Source organism: Lepisosteus platostomus, chromosome 1, assembly GCF_059453375.1.
Source record: "Lepisosteus platostomus isolate fLepPlt1 chromosome 1, fLepPlt1.hap1, whole genome shotgun sequence".
Taxonomy (NCBI): domain Eukaryota; kingdom Metazoa; phylum Chordata; class Actinopteri; order Semionotiformes; family Lepisosteidae; genus Lepisosteus; species Lepisosteus platostomus.
Window position 1 is genome coordinate 1,849,979 of NC_142611.1, and position 27,106 is coordinate 1,877,084.

The 27,106-nt window shown below is 40.4% G+C and overlaps 1 protein-coding gene across 1 annotated transcript in view; it reads left to right on the forward strand.

Annotated features, from left to right (window-relative positions):
- tusc3 (tumor suppressor candidate 3) overlaps positions 1 to 13,540 on the forward strand; it is a 74,534-nt gene extending 60,994 nt beyond the window's left edge. The window contains exons 7-10 of the mRNA XM_088633925.1: positions 2,591 to 2,654; positions 9,357 to 9,431; positions 12,958 to 13,048; positions 13,263 to 13,540. Of these exons, the coding sequence (XP_088490051.1) occupies positions 2,591 to 2,654; positions 9,357 to 9,431; positions 12,958 to 13,048; positions 13,263 to 13,278 (246 nt within the window). The 3' untranslated portion in view covers positions 13,279 to 13,540. The remainder of the gene's footprint in view (positions 1 to 2,590; positions 2,655 to 9,356; positions 9,432 to 12,957; positions 13,049 to 13,262) is intronic.
- The last annotated feature ends 13,566 nt before the right edge of the window (positions 13,541 to 27,106 follow it).

A 27,106-nucleotide genomic window follows, 5' to 3' on the forward strand; every position in this document is an offset into this window, starting at 1 on the left:
AAGCCAGGGCGCTGTAGACACTTCAGTAAGGCCGCGCAGCAGCCTGGTCTTCATTACATAAAGCCATGTGTCCGTTTCTGTATCAGCAGAGCAAGGAGTGTGACCTGGAAATGGCATGTTGATGAGAAAACATACCCTTGGGGTGCTTCTGCAGGGGGCTTTGAATGACCCCTGAGGGCTGAAAGCAACCGCAAGGTTTCGAACTCCGGTACTGCCAGCCTCAAGAAGCTGTTTTTAGGAGTGTGTGAGCCGTGATCCTCAGTCTTGTCCCGAGTTTAACTCGAGAAAAACCTGTCAAATCTACGTTGTAACAGTGCTTGGAGGAGCACGGTGAATAATGCGTGTGAAAATAATGCCCATTTCTAAAATGTTATCAACAAGCCGCTGTTAGGCGTGGAACACAATGTGTTTTTGTTGGGGACATCAGCATTTTCCCTTGATTTTAAAGGTGTCTTACATTTGCTTTTGTGTCTGAGGCTCATTTCCAAACATGAAGTTTCCATGGGTAGAGTCTGTGGCAGCTATTCTGCAGGTGTGTTCCACTTTACTTTTAGGAAATGTTAGAATTAAATACTGTCAGAATGTTTCAGTATGTTTCCAAATATGTCTGTGCTCTGGGTGAAATATTGAAATACTGTATCTCTCTTGAAGCAAGGCCGTGTTAAAAATGTGCAGTGCAATTAAGCAGTCATTAGCAGGGAGAATTTTTAGACTCCTCTGCCTCAGCTGTTGGTTTAAGGTTTGTTAATGTGGTGTGTTTTCTAAAGGAAGTGGTAAAGTCATTGCAAGAACAAATTAAAAATAATTAATAATGTGCACATGCCTTTTAGATACTGAAATATGCAATGTATGAAAAATAATTGGAAGTAATGTCAGTAATCTACTTAGAGTAACAATCAAGCTGTCTGGTATGCGTCGTTACCTTAGCAACGCAAATAATCTGAATACTCTGCTACAATTATTGTGGAACTGTACAGCATTTTCCTTTAATGTGTTTGGAGTTACAATTAACTTGTTTTTTTAATATACTTTGATAATAACCTCAGTTTTACGTGAACCCAGTATTTTGCGGCTTGGTTATGAGAGATGGGGAAATGGCGAAGAGAGAGAAGCATCCTGATGAGGCCCACGATCCACAGTTATCCAGTTATCTCCAGGCAATGCTGGCTTGAGAAGGGAGGCCCCTACTGCTTTAAAGGGATTTGGGAATATTTGACCCTTTAAATACATTTTAAACCACCAGAAATCAATTAACAAGGGAGAAACCTGTAAAAAAATTAATTGCAAGAAAAGATCCCTGATTTAATTCCTTCATTACAGCCCCATGGGGTTTTTATGCGTTATTGCTGATTGGAAAAGTGCATTTTAGTTATGCAAGAAATTGAGTGATCATCCATTTTACAACCTTTTCATTAGGAAAAGCCTTTTTCCTTGGTTTGAAAAGTGTCTTACATTTGTGTTCGTGTCTGAGGCTGGACTCCAAGCGTGCAGCTTCTGTAGGTGCATCCGAGTTTCACGACTGTGAGATTGTCTGAAACAGGGAATTCGCAAATCAGTTTGTAATCTGTCTTCTTTTAGTTAGCATTATCCCTCAGCATTTAAGCTGCGATTGTCTTCTGTCAGCTCACAGTCTCCGTTTTCTGCAGCTGGCTCAAAGTCACTTTCCCCCTGGAGTCTGGGGCCTTGTTTCTCCTGCTTTTTATGTTGGGATTGTGTTGGCACCTCCTGTCCCGAGGCCTACATAACATGCTTTGGTACAGTTGACACTCAGTCCATCTCTCCAGCCATCCATTCTCTAACCCCTTTATCCGGTACAGGGCCACGGGGGAGCTGGAGCCTATCCGGGCAAGCAACAGGCGCAAGGCAGGATACACCCTGGATGGGACACCAGGCCAACACAGGGCAGACATAGACACAGATGTGCACACACTCACACCACTGCCACTTTTCAAAGAAGCCAATTACTCTACCAGCAAGTCTTTGGACAGTGGGAGGAAACCAGAGCACCTGGAGGAAACATACACACTCCAGGCAGACGCCACCCCAGGTCCAGACTTGAACCCAGAGCCCCAGCGCTGCGAGGCAGCAGTCCTGACTGTTGGACGATCGTGCTGCCCACATGCAGCCCAGTTGATGGCAATTCAGTATCCTTGTTTCCAGGATGAGACGTTATGCTGTTACTGTAAGCGATGGCTTTCAAACAGTGCTATAGTCATTTACATTTATCCAAAGTGACAGGTAATTAATTTGAAAAAAAATCACAGTACTGAAATAGGATTAATACATTACCATGTGGATAATTAAAATTGACCACGGTGTAGCTCTGTACACAGATGCAAGCTATTGCAGAACCGATTGAAAAATGGGCAATTTAGCCGTAGAGCAGTTGAGGTACAGTATCGGATCACCTGCAAAGAATATGCATGCTTGCACACTCTCAGACACAGGCATGGTCATTTCCTCTGCTCAACTAAAATCACTTTACATTAAATTACACTTAAGGAGATGTGGAATTGGTTGTTGTGTTTAATTTCTATAATTTCATTTCTCTCTCTCTCTCTCTCTCTCTCTCTCTCTCTCTCTCTGACAGAGCTACATTCATGGAAGCAGCCAAGCACAGTTTGTCGCTGAATCTCACATCATTCTTCTGCTGAGTATCCTTTTCATAAACACATCTCAAGGCCATAGACCTATACAGTGAAATAACTGTAGCTAATTAAAGAAGGTAAGTCTCTGTACTTTCACAGCAATAAAATAGGACTTTATTGCTTAAACAAGTAGCATACTGTAATAATAACTCGACAACATTGACAAACCACTTAGACACTTTTACCTAAACTATAATATATAGTTTAGGCAAATTAAACATTATTCATTCGGTGACTTGAGATAATCTGTTCCTTATATTTAAGAACAAACACTTATTTTAGCAGATAATTGTAGATCTCACGTTAGTTTTGCATCTACCTGTTGATGTTGATGTGTATGTATTAAAGTTTATTAAGTAGAAAAGTGCTCTGAGAAAAATCTGAGATTTAAAGTTTTGGAGAGCAATGATGCATCTCTCAACTCAGTTTTATTAAAGTGTTTGTGGAATAATACATAGCATATTTAGAAGTGAAGTTCTATTCATTTTGTGACTGATTTCAGGAGTGTTCTGTTCCGGAGATACCTAGAAGCAATAAAAACAGCATTAAACTGCAAACACAAACACGCAGAATAAACAGTTTTGTCATGGATGAGATCCTAAAGGATGTAAAATGCCAAAGGGTTTAAAAGGTAATTTATGTTAATAATGATTTTCTGTTTGCATTGAATGAGTTCAGTTTTAGGAAATTCCACATTAATGAAAAGAAGGTATCTTAGCTCAGGTTTTGTGTCAAGCTTTGGAATGAAATCATATTTAAGAGCCTACTTCAGATCTGCAGTATGAATTGGCTGGGTTTACAACAATAATAATAATAATAATAATAATAATAATATCAGCAATAATAACTATCAGTTACACTGTTTTCACCTGTTTACATTTGATGTGTGACCTGTTGCCCCATAGAAAACTTTTTACTTGAGTGGAAAATATACTGTTGATAAGAAAGCATATAAAGTCAAATTACTAAAATTCTCCAGGTCTGCTGCATGTGGCTTTTTTTGTTCAGTGTTCAGTATGAAGGTGTGTAAAAATCCATCCAAACACATGGAAATATCTCTGACCCACACCGGTACACCACAAACTTGTCATGACCTCCTCAATCAATTTTAATTCTGTGTGAAATACAGTACACTTTAATGAAAAGCGTAATGCTGTTTCTTGAGGACCAACAATACCTAACAGGAAATGCATTAAGGACGCTTATGGAGACGTCAGGTTTAAGAATCTTTGGGTTGACCCACTGGCTGAGATTCAGCCTCCTGGCCAGAGGACGAGGAAGTCAGGACCCCAGCTGAGGCATATTAACCGTGAGCAGCTGCACAGGTGGAGAAGGGGTGTGGGAGAAGAGAGGAAGGCTTGCTATGGTATTTACATCTTTCTGGCAAGCACCATCAGAGAGTATTATAAGTCCGAGCACCGGAGGGGAAGGCGAGCTCGGCTGCTTGCGTTGCTCACGTCAAACATTTAGTTGAAAAAGCTCCCTTCAATCCTTGCTATCATTAACTTTATTGGCGCCTGTTTCTGCTGGAGCTCGTCCGCTCAGACAGCGAGGACTGTGGGGAGACCAACGCAGAGGGGCTCCGCGGGGCAGCAGGTCCGCCGGGCAGGAATGAAGCACCTGCTGCCTTTGTGCACGGAGCTTTACGCTCTGCTGACTGCTGGTCGCTGGGCACGGCGCTCAAGCACGGAGGAGGAGTATGAGAGCAGCATCGTGCCGTCCGTCTTGTTTCAGTGGTGCTATCCCGATTAACGCCGTATCTGAATTCTTGGGGTCCCGCGGTCAATGTGGCGGCTGCTGGTCAGGACCACAGCTGTGACACGTCTACCCACAGCAGGTGGTTTCCGGCCTCTACTCACTTTCATTTTCCAGCTGCGTCTCAAATCCAGCCCATCTGCAAAGTCAGGTTTCTCCAAAGCGACTTACTGTGCTTATTCGCACCCAATTATAAATTTGTCTGGGTTTTTTTTGCCTGAATGGATTCAGGTGAAGTTACAACAGTGCCGTGTCTCGCCTGGGATCTGAACCCAAAACATTCTAGTTACAAGTCCAGAGCCCTGATGCTCCAACAAGATTTATCTTAAGTGTGCCCGGTGCCGTACCGTCAGTCACGGGCACAGTTCATAATGCCTTCACACTATGTGAGGGTAGACAGGCTTTGTGCAGAATATTCCTTGCCTTTTATGTCCTTTAGTGCTAGAAAATGCCTCAATGCTTAAGACGTTCGTGCCAGGTGTACCTATGCTCAGCACAAAACCCATGATTTTCCATCAATTCGTGCAACTTTGAACCATGAAAATATAATTGAATCCTCTGGTAGTCCAGCCCTTATATGTGTCATTTGTAAGTGGTGCTTTGTAGTCCCTTTACAGTGGTGAGAGAGACAGGAGTTTATCTCGTGTATGTAGACAAAAACACATGCTCAGTGTATGCGATGGGTTGCTAGACTGAAGTGTAGTTTATCTAGCAAGAATAATGCTTATGGGTGTGCTCCTTTTAAATAGTATTTAAATTATATTTTGTGTCATGGGGATTATAAGATTTAGCAATAGAATATATGTGTTGTTACATTGAACATTCAGCTTCACAGAGTTAAGATACATTAATTATTCTTAATGTCCCAAGGAATTATTTTGTCAGGAGATTAAGTTATAATATATGCAAAATATAGATTACTAACAACTTAATTAGCTGCATCTTATCTATTACAACTGTGATTACTCTACAACAATACATGTAATTAAAGAGACAGGCACTCAGAGAGAGAGAAGGGTAACAAAAATAAAGGGAATTTGTGAGGCAATGGATTCTGAAAGAGAAAAAACGTGGAAACATTGTGAATTTTAGCATTTCTCATCTTCAGAACAGCAGTAGTAATTTAACAGTGTACACACCTTACCTGTGCTTTTTCAGGTGTTGGATTTCCATTTTAAAAAGCAGTTCCTGAGCTCCAACAAAAACATGGCAAAAAGTGCATTTTTTAGAGAAATGTGTTGGATGCAATCTTATCTTACCTCTTAAACATTTTTATTTTAAATCCGTTTTTAAATTCATAATCTAAGCCGTGCTAGTTTCAACATTTTTTTGTGTTATTTTGAATAGAAAAGGGTATTCGCTACGTAATAATAACCCCCATACACTTCTTGCTTCTCGCTACAGTTTTACTCAAAAAGTCAATTAACACTTTGGCTATCAATGAACTCCGATCAATAAAGCGGGTTAAGTGAATATGAGTTAATTAGCAAAGTAGTTATCCTCACTGCCAAAGCTGCCTGAAGGCATATGTCACTTGTTAAGTTGCACAGAGATATGCTAGAGAGGAAAAAATAGTCTTACAGTGACAGCAAGTATTTTAGACACAAGCTACTAACATATTACAGCCACCTATGCCAGCAGTATCGGGTATTGCTTTATTAAATAATAATAAAGCCCAATATTCAGTACAATTAAGTCTTGCACTTTATTAAAAGTGATCAAATAAACCAAATATTCAAAGAAGGCAGAGGCAGTTAACAGAAAAATGGAAACACTGATGTAAAGTCACTAAAGGAGTTGGACCACCACGTGGAGCCTGTATGCGCCGCGGCCAGGCTCTGGAATGTGACACAGTTCTTCCACAGGAAGAGTAAGACGTTGAGAAATCGGTCAGTTCGCCCCTGGATGATGGAGGTGGAAAATCGGTGACCGAGATGGCCGTGACATACAGATAACATCAACGTCACGCTCATCCCCCACAACACATGCCCCGTGGAAGGGGGGGGGGCATGGTCCTTCTGGAAAACACCCCTCCCAGCGGGGGAGGAACGATTGATTCCGGAATTGGAGAACTGTGGATCGAAGATGATCGCTCGGAAACCGCAGACCGCGGGCAGCATTGACCCTGGTCTCCGAAGGGAAGCGAGCGCGCCCAGTCCGCGCCAGGGAAGTGCCACGACTCTACAGAACCACCACAGCCGCTCGCTGCAGGACCCGGGCGCTCGGGGCCGCGGAGGTCTTCAGGCTGGTGCCACCCTTGCACCCATCCGTCTGTGGAGAACGCGGTGCAGGACGATTCATCTGGCCAGATGGCATCTCTCCGCTGCTCGCTAGTCCACAGTCTGTGCTCTGTGTACCACCGAACTCACAGGCGTGCGCTGCCAGGTGTGATGATGGCCTGTTGTGTCCCACGCAGCCTTGGTATCCTGCTCTGTGGAGTCCTCAGCATGAAACTGGCAGCACACAGCCGGGGTAGAGATTGTCAGCCTGTTTATCTGAAGTTGCTTGCCTGTCTTGCTCTTCAGATCAGTGTGTAAATATCCCAATCCTCAATTCTAAACTTCCGTCCACTGTTGCCCTTTGCGGAACGTCTCTGTCATCTGGATCCTCACCGTGCAGGATGTGTTAATTAAGGAAATAACATGAGCCACACCCACGAGAAGCTCCTTTCTTTCAATGTTCCTGCCGTCCCTGATTTGTCTGCAGTAAAGTGGGTCTTAATTTCTTCGTGATCGTGATGTGTTTTCTTTAATCTTTACAAGAAGATGCAGTGTGACTGTTTGATTTAATGTTACAAGACACTAACCAGTTGAAAAACACAGGGGATAATTAATATGTGGTGTGCTGTCTACCTGAATTAGGAACAGAAGAATTCATACAAAAAAAACCCTTGGGACATTAAGATTGTAAAAACCCTCAGCTCCTCAACACGTCACTCACTGAGCTGCTCACCGTGTGTCCCAGAGGAACTCTGCGAAATGGCATCCCTTATTTTGGAGCTCTGGGACAATTACGGGATCAGATTACGAAACAAGACAGAAAAGTAACACTACTATCTCTGCTTCATAGCACTGCCGACTTGATCCCTTGGTGACTTCACTGTGCTTAGACGTCTTTCAGTAGAAACTCTTTCAATCACTCACGTTTCTATATAGACATATAGAGATAACTGGTTGGTCCTGGTTGGAGTCTACAGATTTTCATTTCAACCCGGCCATCTACCAAGCCTCATCAGCCTGTTGAAAGCCTGCAGACACACTGGCTCTCCAGGATCCAGCAGGGTGGCCCTGGTGCTTTTAGTGAAGCAGGCAAGAGTTGATCATCAGGCAATAATCATTTTAGGTGGTTGGTGTGCCCTCCCCTTAGCTCAAATGTTCTGGAAACTGGCAACAAACCTCAGATCCCAGTAATAAAGGATTTATGATAAAGCAGATTCATATTGGTTAACTGGATAACTTTTTATGGTTTATTTTTTGATCCCAATAGTCAGTTTAGATCAGGTGCCATTAATTTAATTTTTAAATATTTAATGGTCACTTTAATGACTGATTTTTTATCTTGACATATAACCAACAATGAGGTGATTTGTAATCTGTCATTAGCAGAATAACTAGACAGATTATTTATCATGAAATATTAGAACACTTTTAGCTACTGAGCTGATTATAGTTGTATATTTTACCTGTGAATCGGTAGTCTTTAAAAAAAAGCTGCACCTCAGGTTTTTAATATAATTAAAGTTGTGTGGGACTGAAATTAGGACAGATATGAATTAAATAAAAATTTAAGAGGTTGATATTTGGCTATAGCTGAACAAGAATGTGAAAAACTCCTCATCATCATCATCTGACAGCTTACTCCTGGTGAGGGTCGCGGTGGAAACAGGCTGAGCAGTAGATCAGGCTTCTGTTACCCCAGCAACAGTCTCCAGCTCCTCCTGGGGGATTCTCAGGGGCTCCCAGGCCAGCCGAGAGATACAGTATCGTCCCTGCAGCATGTCCTGGGTCTGCCCTGGGGTCTCTTCCCAGTGGGAGGTGCCTGGCTGCATCCGCCTCCCCATCCGCACCTCAGCTGGCTTCTGCTCGATCCAGCCCAGCAGCAACTCGACTACAAGTTCCTCGCAGTCCGGCGATCTCATCCTGTCAGTCACTGCCCGGACCCTGCGTGCCCACAGGTGAGGATGGGGACGCAGATCAACCCGACAACCCAGGGCTTTGCCTGAAAACGCGGCTCCCCGCTCCAGCAGTGTGGTTCGGTTCAGAGTCCACCTTACTGCAGTCCCTACAGCGATCCGCAGGTCAATCCCACAATCCCCTCCTGTCCCATCACGCGTGAACAAGACCCCGAGTCATTACTCAGTTGTTAATAACTGTGAATAAAATGTTATTGAAAGTATTTCCCTGGGAGCTGAATATACAGTAAATCACTTTCACAGTTTTTGGCCAGGACGACATGAAAAGGACTGTGAAAATGTGCTCTGTGAACATTTTAACTGCTAAATATCTTCATTTGTATGAGCTTATTTGTGGGCTTATTTTTCGGTTTTTAGAGAAACTATTTTTGCCATTGGTGTTCTTGAACATGCTGAAAGTACTTGAGTCAGTTCACCATATTGTTGAATTATTTTGCTTTCTTGGGACCCTCTTTCCTTGGCATTGATTTCTGAGTGGGTGTCAACAAAAATGTGGTTTCCTAGCAACGTGAAACATTGAAACGCAAAAACACCTGAAAGTTTGAAACACTTGAAATCCAGTATTAAACCTGTTTCATTGTCTTTTAATACAGAGTACCACACTGAAACTGATCACAGACTCGGGTGTCTTAGACGTTTGTGTACATGTACAGTACATTTGAAAAGCACAGCACATGTGAAGCACAAGTTCACTGAAACAGGAAATCTGTTTTTGAAGATCCCGTTAGACGGCACCGTTGTTTCCTTGACAACAGCTACAGATGCTGCAATCACCATGGGGATGGTTCTTCTGAATGAGGCTGCCACTTCGAAAGGGGATGTTGGCAAACGCAGAAGTATGTCACTTTTTTTTCCAAGTCATTTGCAATTAAAATGTTTGTTGTGAGCAATAACGGTTATGTCGGTTAGCACCCAAGCGGGTGTTTGAAGGAGAAGCCAGCAGCAAACAAATGGTTATTAAACTCGGCGAAGTACAGTTTTCTCAATGGCCCTCCAAACTGTAATTATGGTGTTGAATCTTGCCTGCAAGGAGAATGGGATTGGTAAATTTGTTTATCTTTCGATGGCGTAGTTATTTGGCCAGGCCTGCATGGGCAATGAGGAACACTGCGGCGTTTTCCACAGGCCTCCTGCCACTGCCTTGAATGCCCTGGCAATGGTTCACACACTTAAAAGTGATTTGAGTGGTAGGATACAGTTAAAAATGCATCTATTACAAGATAGAACTTCTGCGTTTATTGAACACTCATTCATCCTGGCAAGTACTAGTTCTGATTTTGAGTGAATTAACTATTTTAAGACGCACTGTTGTGAATACTTAATTCTGTGTTTCTATAGACGACTGTGAAGCAGCGGAAATTAGGTATTCACACCTGTAATTGCCTCTTGCTAGGATGAATGAATGTTTAATCAACTTAGAAGAGATATATTTATCAAATAATTATAGTTTAACAATATTTTTGGCAGTCAATGCATTACACAATTGCTTAGTACAAGATGGAGTGTACTAGTAGTTACGTCTGTACATGTGGTTTCAATGCACAGCAATAAAAAGAACATTGCATTGCAAGGTACTACTGTGCATGGAATACTTCATTCTTGTAAGAATTTTAAATGCTAAAATATGAAATAAAATATATAAAAAATATAAATATAAAAAATATAAAAACTTTTTATATTAAATAAAAAGTAATGAGCTCTGCTTGTTCTGTGAATGAGAGCTTGTTTTTGCCATTACCCATCTGAAGAGCTTTGAAACACCGACATCAGTAGAGAGGGAAATTGTTAGCAGACCACGGCACAGCAGACATACATAAATGAAAGGTTTGTATATGAAGTGCCTGTGTGGTGAAAACACACCCGTCTCACTTTTGAACCCTGATTCTTAATATCGGGTTTTTTAATATTTACACCTCCTACAAGTGTACTACTTAATGGAGTCGCAGAAGTATCATTTTGAAGACCACCTGTACCAGGACTAAGAAACACCCGAAGAAGAAACCTCAATGACCGAAACGTTGTGTTTCTTCCTTCTGCTTTTACGTGTCGCATGAACCTTAACTTGTTATTTTGCAGGCAAAGCTTGTTGTTGAACTTAAACCAAGTTGTGTGCTTCCTGGTGTATGATGGTTGATGCGCAGATCTAATATATTTTGATTGTTAAGCCATGAAGACGGTACTGTTGTGGGCAAAACCATCACAGAACATGGTGTATAAGCTTTTGTCCTTTTCACCTACTGCATGCAGTATATAATTCTAAAAAAACGTCACTTATAAAGGTTAATTTCTTCACTTTAATTTTATAGCTGACTGAATATTTGGGACATTTTAGTACACATGATTGTGAGGACGTTTTTCCTCAAGAGCAATATCCTTTTCTTTCTTCACATACTGTTCTGTGGTTGTCTTCTATCAATATTGAATGTTTGTGTTGCATCCACCCACCCACGCACAATCACAAATGAAAGAAAATGAATATTGCTGTTTGCCTCTGTAAGCAGTGTGGCATAGCAAAAAACGGCTCAAACTTGTTAGGAGTCTGCCTGTAGGCTTCCACGTGACAATCATGTACAGTATGAAATAATTTATAGCCAATTTATAAGGCACAATAATGTCATGATCAGTATAGAAGAAAGCTGTGTGAAATGGTTCAGGCTTTAAATGCCAGTTTATCCCATTGTCTCACAGTGAAACGTACAAAACTTAATCTCTTAAAAAAGTGTGGGAGAAAGAGTGGACCACAAATTCCAAAGCTGGGCAAATTGCTTTCAAGGAAAAGAGGAGACAAAAAAGGGGTATTAATTTTAAGAAGGAATTTCGTGGAAAACATTTGAAAAGTTATATACTGTATACTGTACAGACATACACAAGTAACACAAAGAAAGGTTTGTGAATGGAAAATCTGCATTCATTATGAAAACTGAAAATTGAATGTCCCTGCAAATTATGGTATAGTGTTGCCTGAACATTACTAATGAGTGTTTTGCTTTTTTTGTACTTTATTCATTTGCCAGGTGCATGCCACTAGAGGTTTTCAGTGAATAAATATACCTTTCTATAATCTGATATCTGTATCAGCATACAGTATATAAACATTGTGATGTCCCATTTTGTTTAATTTCAAACCATTACAGTGCCAAGAAAATATTTGTAAATTTCTTAGATTGGTCCTTGTTCTGGTACCTTTAAAGTATATCTTAACAAAAGTCTTAATCAAAGAGGAACAAATAACACCTTAAACACACAACACGTAAGATATTGTTGAATTATTTTTCAAAACGGTCCAACAAAAATTATGTTAATGTAAATAAGTATGTAAACACTTAGATTCAGTAATCAGTGGTGCTCCCTGAGCTTGCATTAGCTTTCAGAAATGTTTGCCCATTTTTCCTTGCAGAGCTTCAGATCAGTGATGTTTGAGGTTTTCCTTGTTTGAAGAGCTCTCTTCAGGGTCCTACAATGATATGTCAGTGGGATTTAAGTCCTGACTTTGATTTGGCCAATTGAAAATGTGAAATTTATCCTTCAGCTGTTCTGTTGTAGATCTGCTGGTATGTTTGGGATCATTGTCTTCCTGCATGACCCACTTATAGCTGAGCTTCAGCCTAATTGATTGTTCTGTCAATGATGACAAGCCATTCGGGTCCTCAGGCAGCAAAGCAGCCCCAATCCGATGTTCCAGGCTTTCCAATCCACCTCCAAGCTTGATGGATAAGATGAGGTTCTTCTTCTGGAAGTCAGTGTTTGGTTTTTGTCACACAAAACATTTCTCAGCGTGACCAAGAAGTTCAACTTTTGATTCGTCTGTAAAGAGTACATTCTTCCAGTAGTCTAGTGGATCATCCACGTGCTACTTGGTGAACTTGAGAAGGACAGAAAAGGTTTTTGAAAGCTCACTGGTCTCTTCTTGACTATCCTCCATGAAAACCAGTGTTTGTGTCTTTTCCTCATGATTGAGGCATGAGAACTGTCATTAGATGCAGTGAGAGAGGCATGCAGGTCCTGTTGCACTGTTGAATCGGGTTTCCTTGTGATTCCTGGGTGAGGTTCTCGGTTGCTCTTGGAGAGATCTTGGCAGACCAACCAGTCATGGGTAGAGTCACCATGGTCTTCCCATCTGCAAACAGTTTATATCTGTCTGACACTGGGATGATGGAGATCAAAATGTTTCTTTTGTCCACAGCATTATCCCTTTTGGGTTATGTGGCTGATACTTGAAAATGAACATTGCAAACTTTTAACATCACAGTATCTAACAGTTTTCGCTGTGGTCTGAGATCAGTAATTCTAGTGTACTTTATAATGAGTGTGTAGTGCTGTGAATAATCAATAGTATCAACTCTTTTGTTTTTGGTTTTTCAGTTATTTGCCTTGTGGGTCTCGGCTTGGTTGTGTTTTTCTTCAGTTTCCTGCTGTCAATTTTTCGATCGAAGTATCATGGTTATCCTTACAGGTGAGACAACATTTCTGTATCTTCACATTTTATCAGTGTCATGAAGAACAACTGAAATGCTTTGAGCAAACGCTCGATTAATTTTAGTTCTTTAAAAACGTATTTTTATTCATTCACTGTCTCCTTGGTAACATTAAGGCTGTGTCTGTACCTAACGTTTATCCACATATATTTATACACAATTATAAATTACTTTTTTCATTCTTCTTTTCAGCTTTCTAATTAAATGACCAGCTTGAGGGGCTCTCCAGATAATTAAGAAGACAAGAAGTTAATGCCCATGCTTACTAGTTAAAAAAATGTTTGCATGTGTTTTGACAAGATGCAATATCTTTATGATCCTTAAAACAAATCCTTCCACAAAAGCAAAATAAGGAATTATAAATAGGTTTATTTCTGTTTCGAAGCACTGCAATTTAAAGAAAGTCAATTAATCCATCATGTAAAAGGAACGCTATTTAATACTGTAATAAACATTGTTTCTGGATTCCACATGATTTTTGTTTTGCTTTATATGTGGAGCCTTTGTCTTTCTTTCGTTCATTTGCTAGGTTATTAAGCATTGGTACATGGAAAAGAAAAACAGATGTATTTGTGGACACAGAAGGGGAAGAAGTGGGTCAAACCCCAGAATAATACAAAGCCCAAGCCTGTCCTGGCCCGCTCACTCTTGTCCAGCCTCGGTGGCCTCCTGGGTAGCTCAGGCCCAGGTTTGACGCAGCAGTTTCTAATCTAATATCAGCTTCAAGATAAAGTCTGTTTCTACAGTAGTTGTGCCACATGGAGAAACCCAGGCACAGGCTACTGTACTTGCATCTCCCTCTTAAACAGCTTTAAGCTGAGAGTTATTAATGTTCCAGAATCCATTAAAATGCTAAATGCATGAAAAGATTCTCTGCTTTTTCCTTCATTTTCATTCAGTGTGCTGTTTGCAAGTCCACTCTCTGATAATGGGGAACAGCACATTCTGACAGTCTGAAAAATAGAACTTCATGCATTTTAAGTAGGCTAATTGGTGATTAGGGCTCCAGCTCATTTGCTGTAGAGGCTGATATGGCACTAGCATTGTGCTTGTAATAAGAAATATTTCAATCCTTTTAATTTTCTGATCCCATTAAATGCTGCCTTTTGTATATATAATTAAGGTGAATTGTACCTTGCAAACATCTGTAGACACTAAGGTACTCATGTCTGAAGTGAATATCCCTTATTATGTGATAATATAATCAGGGCTTCTGCTTCTTGGTTTATACCAAAAAACCATGGAAAATACACCCAGAGTGCCAGGGGTGTCAGAAATGAAATGGATGTTTGTCCAACATAGGAAACTCTATGAAGGCTTTATTCAGTTTACTTGCACTTGCACTGTTGCAATCTCCAAGGGAACTGTTCATAACCTAACCTCAAAAGACATAGAAATGTTCAAATCCATGTAGGGATAATGTTAACTTCATATCCACTGGGGATGCTATCGCTTGGAGCGTGCTGTGTGTGTATCTAAGCAAAGAAAAGGCAATGCAGGAGAGAGACAGATGTGGTGTGTGCGTGAGTGTGAGTATTCTCATCAGTAGCGTCACAAACACTCTTCTCCAGCACACCTCTACTTTTGGTAGAGTTCACTTTAGCTGTGCCCGGGGTTATAGAGTTAATATTTTTTATTCGGGGCCTTTTCTGAAATTGTGTCCCCACCATGAGCAAGATAGCGAGCTATTTGCATAAAGTCAGTTTCTGTATCCAATCCAAATTATTTGATAGGTAAGCAAATGTTGTTACTGTATTATTAAAAGTATCAATTAAAGCTGAAACATGTACTGTATACAATACAAATTGTACAGGAACAAGTAATAGGTTTATTTCATGCTGAAAAGAGAAGAGAGAAAACAACATTTCGGCTGTGAAGCCTTCTTCAGGTGTGCATGCTGACGCAGATACCCACCTGAACTACAAATTGTATATATATTTTTGTTTAGCTGTAGCAGTGTATATCTATATCAATTTCTATGGCTCTTTCTTACAGTGAACACTTTTCATCAACATTAGAAATATGTTTAAATTACTGTTTATTATATTACTTCCTGTCAATCATGGTGCATATTGCATATTGAAAAGTAACTGAATCAGCTTTCTCCAACGAAGAGTACCATGTCAAAATGAAAAGTTCCGTGCCGTGCTCTGTGGCTCAGGATCTGCGCCTGTGGCTGGAAGGTTGCCGGTTCAAATCCCGTGGCCGGCAGAGGAATCCTACTCCGTTGGGCCCCTGAGCAAGGCCCTTAACCCCAACTGCTCCAAGGATGCTGTGTAAATGGGTGACCCTGCGCTCTGACCCCAAGCTTCTCTCCCTGTCTGCGTGTCTCATGGAAATCAAGCTGGGGTATGTGAAAAGACAAATTCCTAATCCAAGAAATTGTATATGGCCAATAAAGTGATCTTATCACATGACCGTGTTTGTAGGTGAGCGATGGTGTATACCTGTCCCTTCACTTTTTACTTCCTAGCAGCTGCGCTTTAAACAGTTGTATCCATATTCGCCCGAAAGTGAAAAGAAGCACTTCAACGTACAATCCACAGTGTGTGCTTGCATATATCTGAGGTGCTGTATTTACTGTAGTTTCCTTCCCTAGTGTTAGGATAGTGTTCTGGGAGTGTTATTGGTGTTCAGTCCAGTGGTCTCTGTGGGCTCAGCAGACTGCAGTTTTACCCCTCTCAAGCCCAGCAGGCAGCCGTGGTGACCAGACTTGGGGTATGAATATGTCAGGAGATGCTGACTTGCTGCATGTAACAAGGAAAGTGCCAGATTCGAAGGTGATAGACTGTAAGTACCCTGCCAAGGATAAAATTCTAGCTGGTTCCAGCTGCTTTAGACAACAGGAGTCTAAAGGTCATTAAATTTTAAGGAGATTACCAGGGGCTTTGTAAAAGGCAATATAAATTATCTGGGGCAAATGATATGGCACCCTTCATGTGGAGGACTCCTGGAGGGCTGTAGCAAATTAAAAACAAGACAATAGAGTCCGTGTGTATGATGCAGGCCTGCCATACAAAAGTAAATCTAGATAGGTTTTCAGTCTGGATGTTAGATGTAATAGAATTCTACTGGCGGGGACAACAACTGAATATACATCACTGTGCAATAGCGGCTTTAAAAAAACAAAACAATTCATAGGCTCTCAGGTAGGCAATGTAGGAACTTAATCACTGGAGTGATGTGTTCAGGAAAGACCCTTCAGCTATCTAGTGACCAAGATGCAAAAAAGCAGGAGCTTTAATAGTTGATATTTGATGTCTGAATGAATGAAGAAATGCAATAAACTAGGCAAGAAGCTATAACTGCAGAATGTCTGGGGTCTCTACATTCATCTAAGGTGAAATACTGTATTTCAGAAGATAAAAAGCTTTTCTGTTAGAGGGGTTAAAGGGTTACTTAGAACTGTATTATAAAACCTTCAGCATTAACATCACCCACTCATCTTTATTATTAGTGTTGAAATCCTGTAGCGTTTGTTTGCTTAAAGTTGATCTCTTATAGCTTGTTTATCTCTCTACAAAACTGCTTCTGTCTGGCATGATCTTCATCTTAGACTTAGTCCTTTTCACAAATTAAAAATGAACAATTCTAATCTCCATCCAGTGCTGTAACCTCCACATGAGCAAAATGGACTGTCGATGAATAAAATTAATCAGTAAATATTTTCTTTTTAATTAATTTCATCAGGCGAATGGATCTCAACCTTGCTGGCCTGCCTGCATCCGAAACCTGTTCAGCATATCAATGTACTGTAAGATCATTTCCCCCCCTAAAACATCAAGACACAGTGTTTTATTTCCAGTAAATCAGCAAGGACAATCATTTTGATTGTAAAAAAAATGTATTTCTCATGTTTAGTAACCTAGTTAATTCACTTAGATGTCTTAGACTGTATATTTACTACCAAATGAGTTTATAATAAAGGTATTGAAGTCCAGAAAGCTATGCAACCCATGCCGCTACCTTAGAATCACAAGGAAGGGTAAGTGGCAAAGTTTTACCCCCTGACTGAAGAGCATATCCTACAATATCCATTGACAAATGGCATTGTCACTTTTGGTGTCCCTCCTGACCTAATGCTGAGGACCCTTACCTTCCCCAAATATTAGCAGTATTGCAGTTACAGAAAGTCATTCCTTTGCTGAACCAATAGTAGGAGCATTTGGGGGTAAAAGTCCTGGCTGTCCACAGGTGCAACACTTGCACTGCTAAAGGTAGGAAAAAGCATAGTTAGAGAAATGGCTTTTCTTACAGAGGGATATAGGGAGGAGAGGGAGATGATGGGTTTAGAGACCAGGGATCTTTCGGGAACATCGGCTGCAGGAATTGAATGCGATCTTGCCTGGTTTGGAGCCAGAGCATGCTGGTGCTTCCATAGCAGGGGACTGGTCCCTGGGCCTGGGGCGCTTTGTGCTGGTGCAAAGGGACATGGAGCAGACAAACCTGCACCACTAGGAAAGCAGCCAGAGGTACTGTACGTACAGGCTTCATGGCGCGTGTGCTGGACTTATGCCATCAGCTCAGAGATGTGTTCGACCAAGGCTGCTGGACTTGGATTTCTTGACTGCCTTCAGCTCCCTGGTGCCGAGGCCAGGGGCAGCCATACCCTTTCAGCCTCTGCCCACCCACGTTAGCAAGAAGTGCCGAGCTGGGACGGGCAGAGAGGCCCCTGATTTGCCCCCGGGCCCTTGCTTTGTGATTTTTCATGCCTTTGCTCACACAGGCTCTCCGGCAGCCCCAGGTCCAGCTGAAGTACTCCTGGGATGAGTCTCTGGCGTGCGTACGGGCCAACCAAAATATCTCCTCCTCTCCTCCATCATCTGTTCCACGGTCCTCAGCTGCAGTGCCTGTGGCTCCTCTGTAGCAGCCAGCAGCTGTGTTGCTGGAGAAGCTTTCAACATATCCTGTTAAAAAAAAGAAGTGAAAAAAGCTACCCTGCCCCATTGAATTAGTCCTTCCTGGTCGCGGTCTAGCAGGACTAGAGACAAAATTAGTCCGCAAAGAGGTGGAGAAGAAATAATACTTAGACTTTCTTTATTAAACAAAATATCCCCGTTCACTGGCCAAAGGGAGAGAGAGGAAAAGAAAGCTTAATCTCTCAGGAATGTCTCGAGTTAGACTTGCACTACAAATAAATAAGAAAACTAAAATAATGTTAAACTAAAAAATACAAATACTCTGGCGAACTTCCAGTCTACTTTGCAGGAGTTGGGTGACTACTGATATCAGAAGAGAAAGGGGTTTGAACAGAGGACAACAGAGAGAGCAAGTGGTATTACTGGTTATTAGGAGTCCTGCTGACAGCTGTGTGCAGTTAGGCTCTGTCCTGTCACAGAGAGATTTGTTATCCAGTTACTGCCTTCGGGTTTGTGATTCTATTTCAGTTCTCTTTATCCTGTAAAGAGAACAGAGGGAGAAAAAATAAAATAAATTAAAAAAAGCATTGGCATTCATCACTGAAATACCTTTGTGATTGAATGGATTTTGTAGTGTGGAGTTTAAATTCCAAATCAATACTGAACTTAACATAATATTTAACTATCTGCAGAAAAAACAACCCCAGGGAGTACAAAATGTTTCAGACTTGCATCCCCTTTTCCTGTTTTAGATTAGGCTAATCCTTTAGTTTGTTTCCAACACTGCCTGTCTGCCAGGATTGTTGTATTTAATTCGCTCTTTTAAATGCTAGAGAGGCATTCAGAAATAGTTGCTGAATATGAAAAACAGACAGGTAGGGAAAAAATTAACTAATTTAATTGAAATGTATTCAGTTATTCAACTCATGTCTAAAATGTCTATGTGAATCAAACCAATGCATGTATTCTGATATGCAGCATATATTGATTATGTGTTCATAAATTATGGCAGAACCGATATCCTCAAGAATGACATAGCTTGCTATAAATAAGAACTTACAAGCCTCAGAAAAGTTAAGGAGGTGAAGCTGGTCACACCTCGTGCAGGGTGGTGCTGTTTCACCGAGTCAATCTCGCGAGGATGTCAAGACCTGAAGCCATTGTCTGGATGACATGAGGATAAATCACAGCAGCTCTGGAGGTGGACATTCAGCAGCACCTCAGTTTTTTCTTCTCATCAGGGTTAGAATTAAAAACAGATTGCAAAATATGGTACTGTATAAGCTACAAGATGCTGACTTCACAAGAGAACACGAAGAAAAAAGTTAGCTTAACTCCAGGAGGACCGTGGCCTGACTTGAGCCTTCTCCTTGTACACGTCCATCTCCACTGATGTAACTTTTTTCTGAGGGTGATGAAGCTGTACTAATGCATTGAACATGGCTGTGACTGAGACCATCCATTGTGTGCATTTGCCCCTGTTTCTGTATAGTCCCTTCGCCATTACCAGTTGTAATGTCCCTCAAGCCCTCTGTCCTGGAAGGGGGAAATTTAGAGTCTCCAATCACACCTAAATTACATATCCTTGGGATGTGGGACGAAACCAGAGCACCTGGCGAAACACAAACAAACACAGACAGGTGCCACAATCTGTAGCATCAGTGAAAATGCAAGAAAAATGAGTACTGCCTCATTATATGAATCTTACCATTCTCCCCATGGGAAGGAAGGACTTCTGTTACTGAAGAATCTCAGGCAGGGGAAGACACAGTGGTCAGACGTTCAGGTTCTTGCTAAGGATGACAACAACAGCGTCATTTCAAGGGACAAGGCTGGCTCGGGTAAAGATGAGATGTGAAGGTGTTGTAGGTATTGTAAAAGCATTGTGACGCAATGTCATCATGTCCTTTGGCTGTGTTTGCTACAGCCTAAGTACTGATCTGCTGTACCTAATACAAGCATTACCTTACCTGAGATGAGTAAGAAGGCATCAATATTCATGTGTTCTTGTGTGAAACTGATCACTTGGACAACTGCTCCAATATTGGAAAAATACTAAAATCCTTGTACATAAGATACATCAACAGGATCATCTATTTGTGTCAAATATCTACAGTAGGTGTGAAATGCATGTCAGGGAGGTGAGAGTAAAATATGCTGTTTAAAAATCCCCTCATTCATTTATATACATCTATATGGCATATTTGGAATAATTTATGTTCTTTTCCAGCTAAATGACACTCCTTTGTGTTTGAGCATCTCTTGCCGAGACAAAGTCATTTTTGAAAGTGTTTTGTACGCCTCTTGTAGCATCAGTAGCACTGTGTTACTGTGAGCATTGATCTCAGCCCAGTTCTCTTCTGAAAAGAGCTCAAACTCTCAAGCTTTGTAAAAGCTTGGGTTGACCATCAACGTGCATGAAGCTGTGTTGATCATAATGTTTGGATCATTGGCAGAACAGGGTTCCCAGACAGAGATGTTTTCAGAGTCTCCGACGTTTGTAGTTTGAAGAACATTCTGGAAAAAAATTATCTGCGTAGTTTTCTGTTATCATGCATATCTAATCCAAAATTTGGCTTCAAAGTCGAAGCCTTAGCTGACTGAAGAGCACATAGTTACAGTCAATTCTTAGTTAATTCAGAGCTGTGACAGAATGGAATTTAAAGGGCCGGTGCTTTGGTACTTAATATTTGGAGGTAACCTGCCTGGCTGAGGATATGACAGCCATGGCTATAAGGGATTGACGTCACTGCCCTCCCTGTGCATAACAGGGAACTCAGCATCCCAGGCTAAGGGAGGTCTCCTTTAGCTCAGCCGGCCGGTTCTCTGCTGCATGATGCCAGAGACCCAGGTTCGTGCCCAGGTAGTGAGGGACTAACCCGCTGTGCGGAGCAGTGAGGGCATGGGCGCGAGCCCTCGCTAAACTACAACCGCCACATAAGGTTGAGGCTGTACACCCAACTCAATTGCAAGGAATGAACCAGGGAGGCAGCTGCAAGGGTAAAGTTGGGGTGTAAGAATATATCTGCTCATAGGGTGAGATATTCATGTTTAAGAGAGAAAATTTGACCTCCTCCCAAACAACTGTTTATAAATTAATGATAATTTCTTGCCCTTAACTTGGCTAGGTTTATCCATATCTCTAGAAAATGCTCTCTCCCAGTTATTCATTAGTTGTTTTACCCCATTTACCTGCACATCATGTGTGGAAAGTTCCAAGAGCCTCAGGGGCTCCCAGAGATTTTAAACACTTTCATCATAGAACTATGTCCAAAAAACAAGAAAATGAAGTAGGATGTCTGAAAATGTCTGAAAATGAACATACTGATGTTTAATTGAAAATCCAGCAAGTCCAGCAAGACTATTTTAGTCTGTTGTTTTCAGGGGTCCAAGCAGGCTAACATTAATTAAAATCAGCTGATAATTATAATTTAATTATAATTTATATTGATTATAAATTGTAATTGAGAAGCATCATTTGTGTTTTAAGCTATTGAAACATACGGTAAATATCAAGAATGAGTTACACAGTTAATGAAAGAAAGTAAAGAGCTGAGGCCTTAGTCCCAGGGTCTGTTTTCTGTGCTGTAAGTGAGCACCCTAAGACTCAGGTGCAAGACCAGATGTTACATTTTATTTCCCTTTTAGTTCAGCTCTGTCACTTCTCCAAAATGTTTTTTTTAGTGACTGCCAAAAATGAAAAAAAAAATGGCAGTTTTGTTATTGTTTTATGTCAAAACTAATAGATGCAATAATTTGCAGAAAAGTATGAAAAGTTTGACAGAAAGAAAAGGCTGATTCCCATGCAATTCATGTTTGGCAACATGTACTGTAGTAGGTTTTTATTTGCTATATTATTCTGACAGTAGAAATCAACCACTATCCAAAGCAACAGTGCAATATAGCCTCTCAGTACCTGGGCTCTGGCTTCAATCCCAGACCTGGCACATGTGGAGTATCTTAGTATGTATTTTCCATATTTGCATAGCTTTCCTCCCACAGTCCAAAAACATACTTTTGGGTTAATTGGCTTCTGGGAAAAATCTTAAAATTTAGCTCTTCTCCTGCAAAACATCTGTCCCTCTTTTTCTTGTTCATTTTATTTGTCAACAATATGTAGAATTTTTATTTCAAAGACACATGCTGCTTTAACAAATATTTACAGAGTTTAGTGCCGCAAAGTAAACACGTGCTGAAAATACTAAAAACACGATGAATAATATTATTGTCACAGAAGAACTATGCATTCAACTGGCCTTAATCTTCCAATTAAAATATGGAACTCAAAGTCTTAATTCTGGAGCCAATTAATCTGGTCACAACTGTTATTTTTTAAGTATTTTAACTCTGAAAATCAAATGTGCCAATATGAAAACTCTACAGGATGTGCTACTGCTAATTATTTGTGTGTAGACATCTGACAGGCCACTCTGAGCACCCTGATTATTCCAGTCCTGAATCCTCATGAAGCCACAGCTTCAGAACTCTTGGTGATGTTCATGTCAGGACTTTGCAAGGGCCACAGTGTCTGTGTGGGTTCCATCAGCCTCTTATGTTTTCGTCACACTATCTCAGGTCGCTCACATACTGATGAATCTCTACCGGTGAGACGTGTCCCTGAGGGAATGACATAGTGAATTAGAAAGATTTTTATATTCGTTTTAAAGGAAGTGATCAAAACCATGCACTGTCAATCTCAGTAAGCAAGGTGTACAGCTAGCAGGAACATTGATTTGGTTTATGTAATTCTGAAACACAAACAATATTGCTGTTTTCGGTTCTCATAGGCATTCATGACAATTATAAAACCACCTAGCTGTCAGGAAGAATCACACAAAGTCACATTAATTGTTTCTCTTTTTACCTGGTGAATAGCAAATAATATTGAAGTATTTAATAGATTTAAATAAACACCCTTAAAACAATTGCTGTTTGCAACACCAGAGTCCAAAAATACAAAAAGCATCCCCCAGTATAATCCCCAAATCAACACTACAAGTCTCAATATTTATTTATACTGTAGGTATGCAATATCGTTAAAGAAAACAGCCTAACCAGAGCACAATGCCTACAGTACCAATATCTACAAAACAAATCCAAGTTACATAATGGTAAGTCTCAGGAAAACAGGATATAAAATGTGCTGAAATAAGATGCAATGCTCTGTAAAAAAAATCTTCCTCCTTTTCATTCACATTACTGTTGAGTTTTCCCTACATGCTTCATGTCCAGGTAGTGTAATGAGGCTATTTAGAGGTTGCGCAGAACTGTCTAAGACATTTTTTAAAAAATGTCCACACATATTATATATGTATTACAAACTACCAGAAAAGACATTACCAAGCTTTACATAAAACATGTCTTTTTTATTTGCTGGCTCAGCTCTGATGACAGAGTAGTAACACAGGCCCACACTTAAAATACTTATTAATTCATAAAGCCATCATACAGTGGTTAAATTATGACATACATGTACAATCTTTGCGTTTTAGAGTCCTAATTCCTATGGACCTAGAATATCTTATGGATCCAAATACACAGCAAAATACCTCAAACAGGCCAAAAAGAGAACACCTGCAGCATTCCAAAAATGGATATTACCCAATAGTATATCACCCTCTCTAAAACACAGATGCCCACAAGTAAGTGGGAACCAGTTTATCTGTAGTATTCTAACTAAAATAACAGAGAAGGTTTTTAGCCCGAGGATACTACAGTATACAGAAGGGAATTGCCTAAAATAAGACAGCTAGGTCTCTCGTAGCAATGCTCAGGCTACCCAGCCAGAATCTGCTTCCACGACGGATTTGAGCCACGATCTATCCACAGTTCAAGCTCTGGAGGAAGAGGAGGGGAATTAAACTCAAATGACCTCCCTTTGGCCTCCCCTCAGTCAAAACAATATTCTTGTCTGCACAGCATCTGCATAAAACTCAATGACTGCTATAGGATTGCCAGGTTTTACCCCCAGTTAATTTCACTTTTGTTGGATTTTTGTACCAAGCAAGAATATCTCGGAAAGTTTTGTACTGAGCATGTACATCTGGCCAAGTTGCTTTCCCCCCAAAGACATCAGCACACGCTTTGTCAAAGATTGTGAAATAATAAAAGCTTAAGTTTTTGATTGGACCTACAAATGCATTTTCTGAATCCCTCAAGGAGCCTGCCAAGATGTTTTAATTCTTTCCCTGAGCTAGAGTAGGCCAGAGTAAAAGCAATTAAATGGAAACAATAAAAGAGTTTTCTTTATGGACCCCTCAAATCTCATTTCCGCTTATCTTGTTTTTTAAAGGGTTTGGAACATTTTTCATGTGCTGCATTGAACTTTTAAAAAATATATTATCAGTTTTCTAAATTATTTTCAGAGGTTTAACATGGTTCTGTGTAGGTTCCCCAGTCCTTTCCCAAATAGATTACATGTATACGTTTAACTTCTTTGTGTATAAACTAACCGCTTTTGCAAATATTTCTTGTCTTACACACCTCAAAAAAATGCAATTAAAATAATTCTGCTGTAAATGTGTACCCATTAAACAGAATTTTCCCAGAACATTAACATGCAATACTTTCACAGATGTTCAAGAACATATCAATTTTTTTACTTATAGGATCATACAGTAATAATTCTAAACTCCTGATAGTTTGTGAGGATAAACAACAGCTACAATATTATATTCCTACCATGAAATCAAGGAAATCAATGTGTTTCTGTTTACTTGTCAGTAAACCTTCACCTTTGCAGAGGCATGTATTTCCAATCACTATGCCTTTCTGCCTGAGGGTTTGAATTTTTAACAGGGCTTTATGGAACAGGTGGGCATCTGGGCCAAAATAACAATGAAGGAATAGGATTCTGAAGACGTACAGCCCTAGAACATAAAATGTTGTAAGCTAATACAGTACCTCGTTTAACAATTAAAGGACTCATGTAAATAAGGTTGTTGAGCAAAGACCTTAAAAAAAGTTTGTTTTAAATTGTGATGAAATATATATATACATTTTTTAACTTTTTACCTGCAGACGTCTAACAGTTTGTAAAGTAGTATCCTGAACAGTTACATATCATCCATTGCTTGGAAACCTGAAGATACAGTAGCACGAGACATACTGTATGTATGCTTCCTGGTGTTGTTTTAGCAGAAATATACTTCATAAGAGTAGAAAAAGAGAAATATGTCTATCCATGGAAAAAATGGAGAACATGATTTGTGGAGAGAAATGTTTTCGATTTTTTATTTTCTCTCTTTATTCCCCCCAATATGCCATTTTTGCTTAAATATAAAAAAATGTTTTAATTTGAACATTTCTCAAAAGTTTCTGCCTGGGCTTGGTACAGTATGATGTTGTATGGCTGCTCTTCTATGTGGAAGTTTGCACAATCCAGGAATGCATTGTACAATCCAATAGATGCCAGGGCATTGTTTCTTGGGAATGTTGTTTCTGAGCAATAGTAAATACATGCATCTCTTCAGCAATAATCATAAAACAATGTCCTGTTCAAATTAAGACTCTAAACATTCTGTCCCATTATGACAGTGCTGCATCCATCAGAAAATGAGTTTATTTTAATATGCAGTATAAACCTATTTTCTTCTCAGATTCCTCAGTATAATTTCTTTTTGCACCGCTTCTGCAAATTTTTAATTAGACTCCAATATGGCAGCTCCCACCTCCATGAAGCAGAGCAGGAGCCTATCCTGGCGAGCAATAGGAGCAGGGCAGGCTACACCCTGGCAGGGACACCAGCCGATCACAGAGCAGACACGCACAGACACAGACACACACTCACGCCCAGAAGCCAGTTAACTTATCGGCGTGTCTGTGGGCTGTGGGAGGAAACCACTGTTGACACTCCAGGTCTGTCTGGAATTGAACCCGGGAACCCCGTGCCACCCACAGCTTTACCACTCGTACCCAGGCACTATTTCAGCAGCAATACACAGGGCTTGGATTTTCAGCCCCTCCTGTATTTTTGGAAATCTCCTCCCCATCAGAAACCAGAAACGAATCTGAGATTTTACAAGTGCTTTACTGTATGTGCTCAGTCATAAATGGATTTGTTTTTGCATATACAGTACCCCTTGTTCTATTTTTGTAAAGGCATTCTAGAGCTTGCAGAGCCGTGCTGATTACAATTTAAGAAAACGATTTTTTAAATTAAATTTGACAAACATACTAGGCGGATGTGTTGAACAGAAGTCTCAGTACCTGATACATTCCTTAAACTCCATTATTTATCTTTAATTGTACTGTTTCCAACACAGCTGTGTAACATCCATAAAACAACAAAATTCACATTGCTTGGCCTGTCGTTTCACTTCAAGAACAAAAGAAATGTGAAAAAAGTTAATTTGTAAAGGTTGTGCCAGACTATCCATAAATTTGGATATTGTAATTATATGGTTTGAATCCCGCAGGTGGTGCTATGACTTTTAAACCCCCGAATGACCTGGAAAAACTGTGTTAATGGTGTAAAGTTGCTTAAAATGCATTTTTTAATAAATTTGGAAACTCAAGCACAGGACATATACAGTAGGGACGTGATCCTCTGCCAGCACGCCCCACCGGGAAGAATGGAGATGGATGAAAAGATACATTGCTGGAGATTTTGTTTTTCCTTTTGTTTAAAGTTTTGTTTGACAAAGTGGTCACAGTAGGTTCAAAAAGACAGAGTCCGGAATTATTGCTTGAACTGCCACCTTCTTCTGTGGGGAGAAAGATTATGTGCTTCTGCCTGATATGTCACTGCCATAAACAGAGACTAGCAGAAAAGTGCAAAGTCCAGGAGCCCAAGGGATAAAGATAACTGAAAATAAATTATATGAAACAATAAGTAAAATAGAAGGGAAGCAAGGACAGCAATGCCCTAAGCACATCTAAGGCTTAACACAATATCCTGGAAAGTGCTGTGACAGTAGTGTAGCAATTTATGGCTGATCCAGGCAGAAGAGAATGGCCTTTTCCAGCCCCCCAAGTGAAAGCACAGGGTAATCTAATCTGCTGAGGTATCACAGAAAACCTCTTAAGCATTTTAAATTTCGCTAACTGCTCCTGTTGTTCTGAGATCCCAGTGACAAACATTACATAAAATTGAGCAACATTACTTAAAACCACAACAAACAATTAAATCACCCTGCAGAACGCTTTGCACGTACTGTAGCGTACTGTAATCCGATC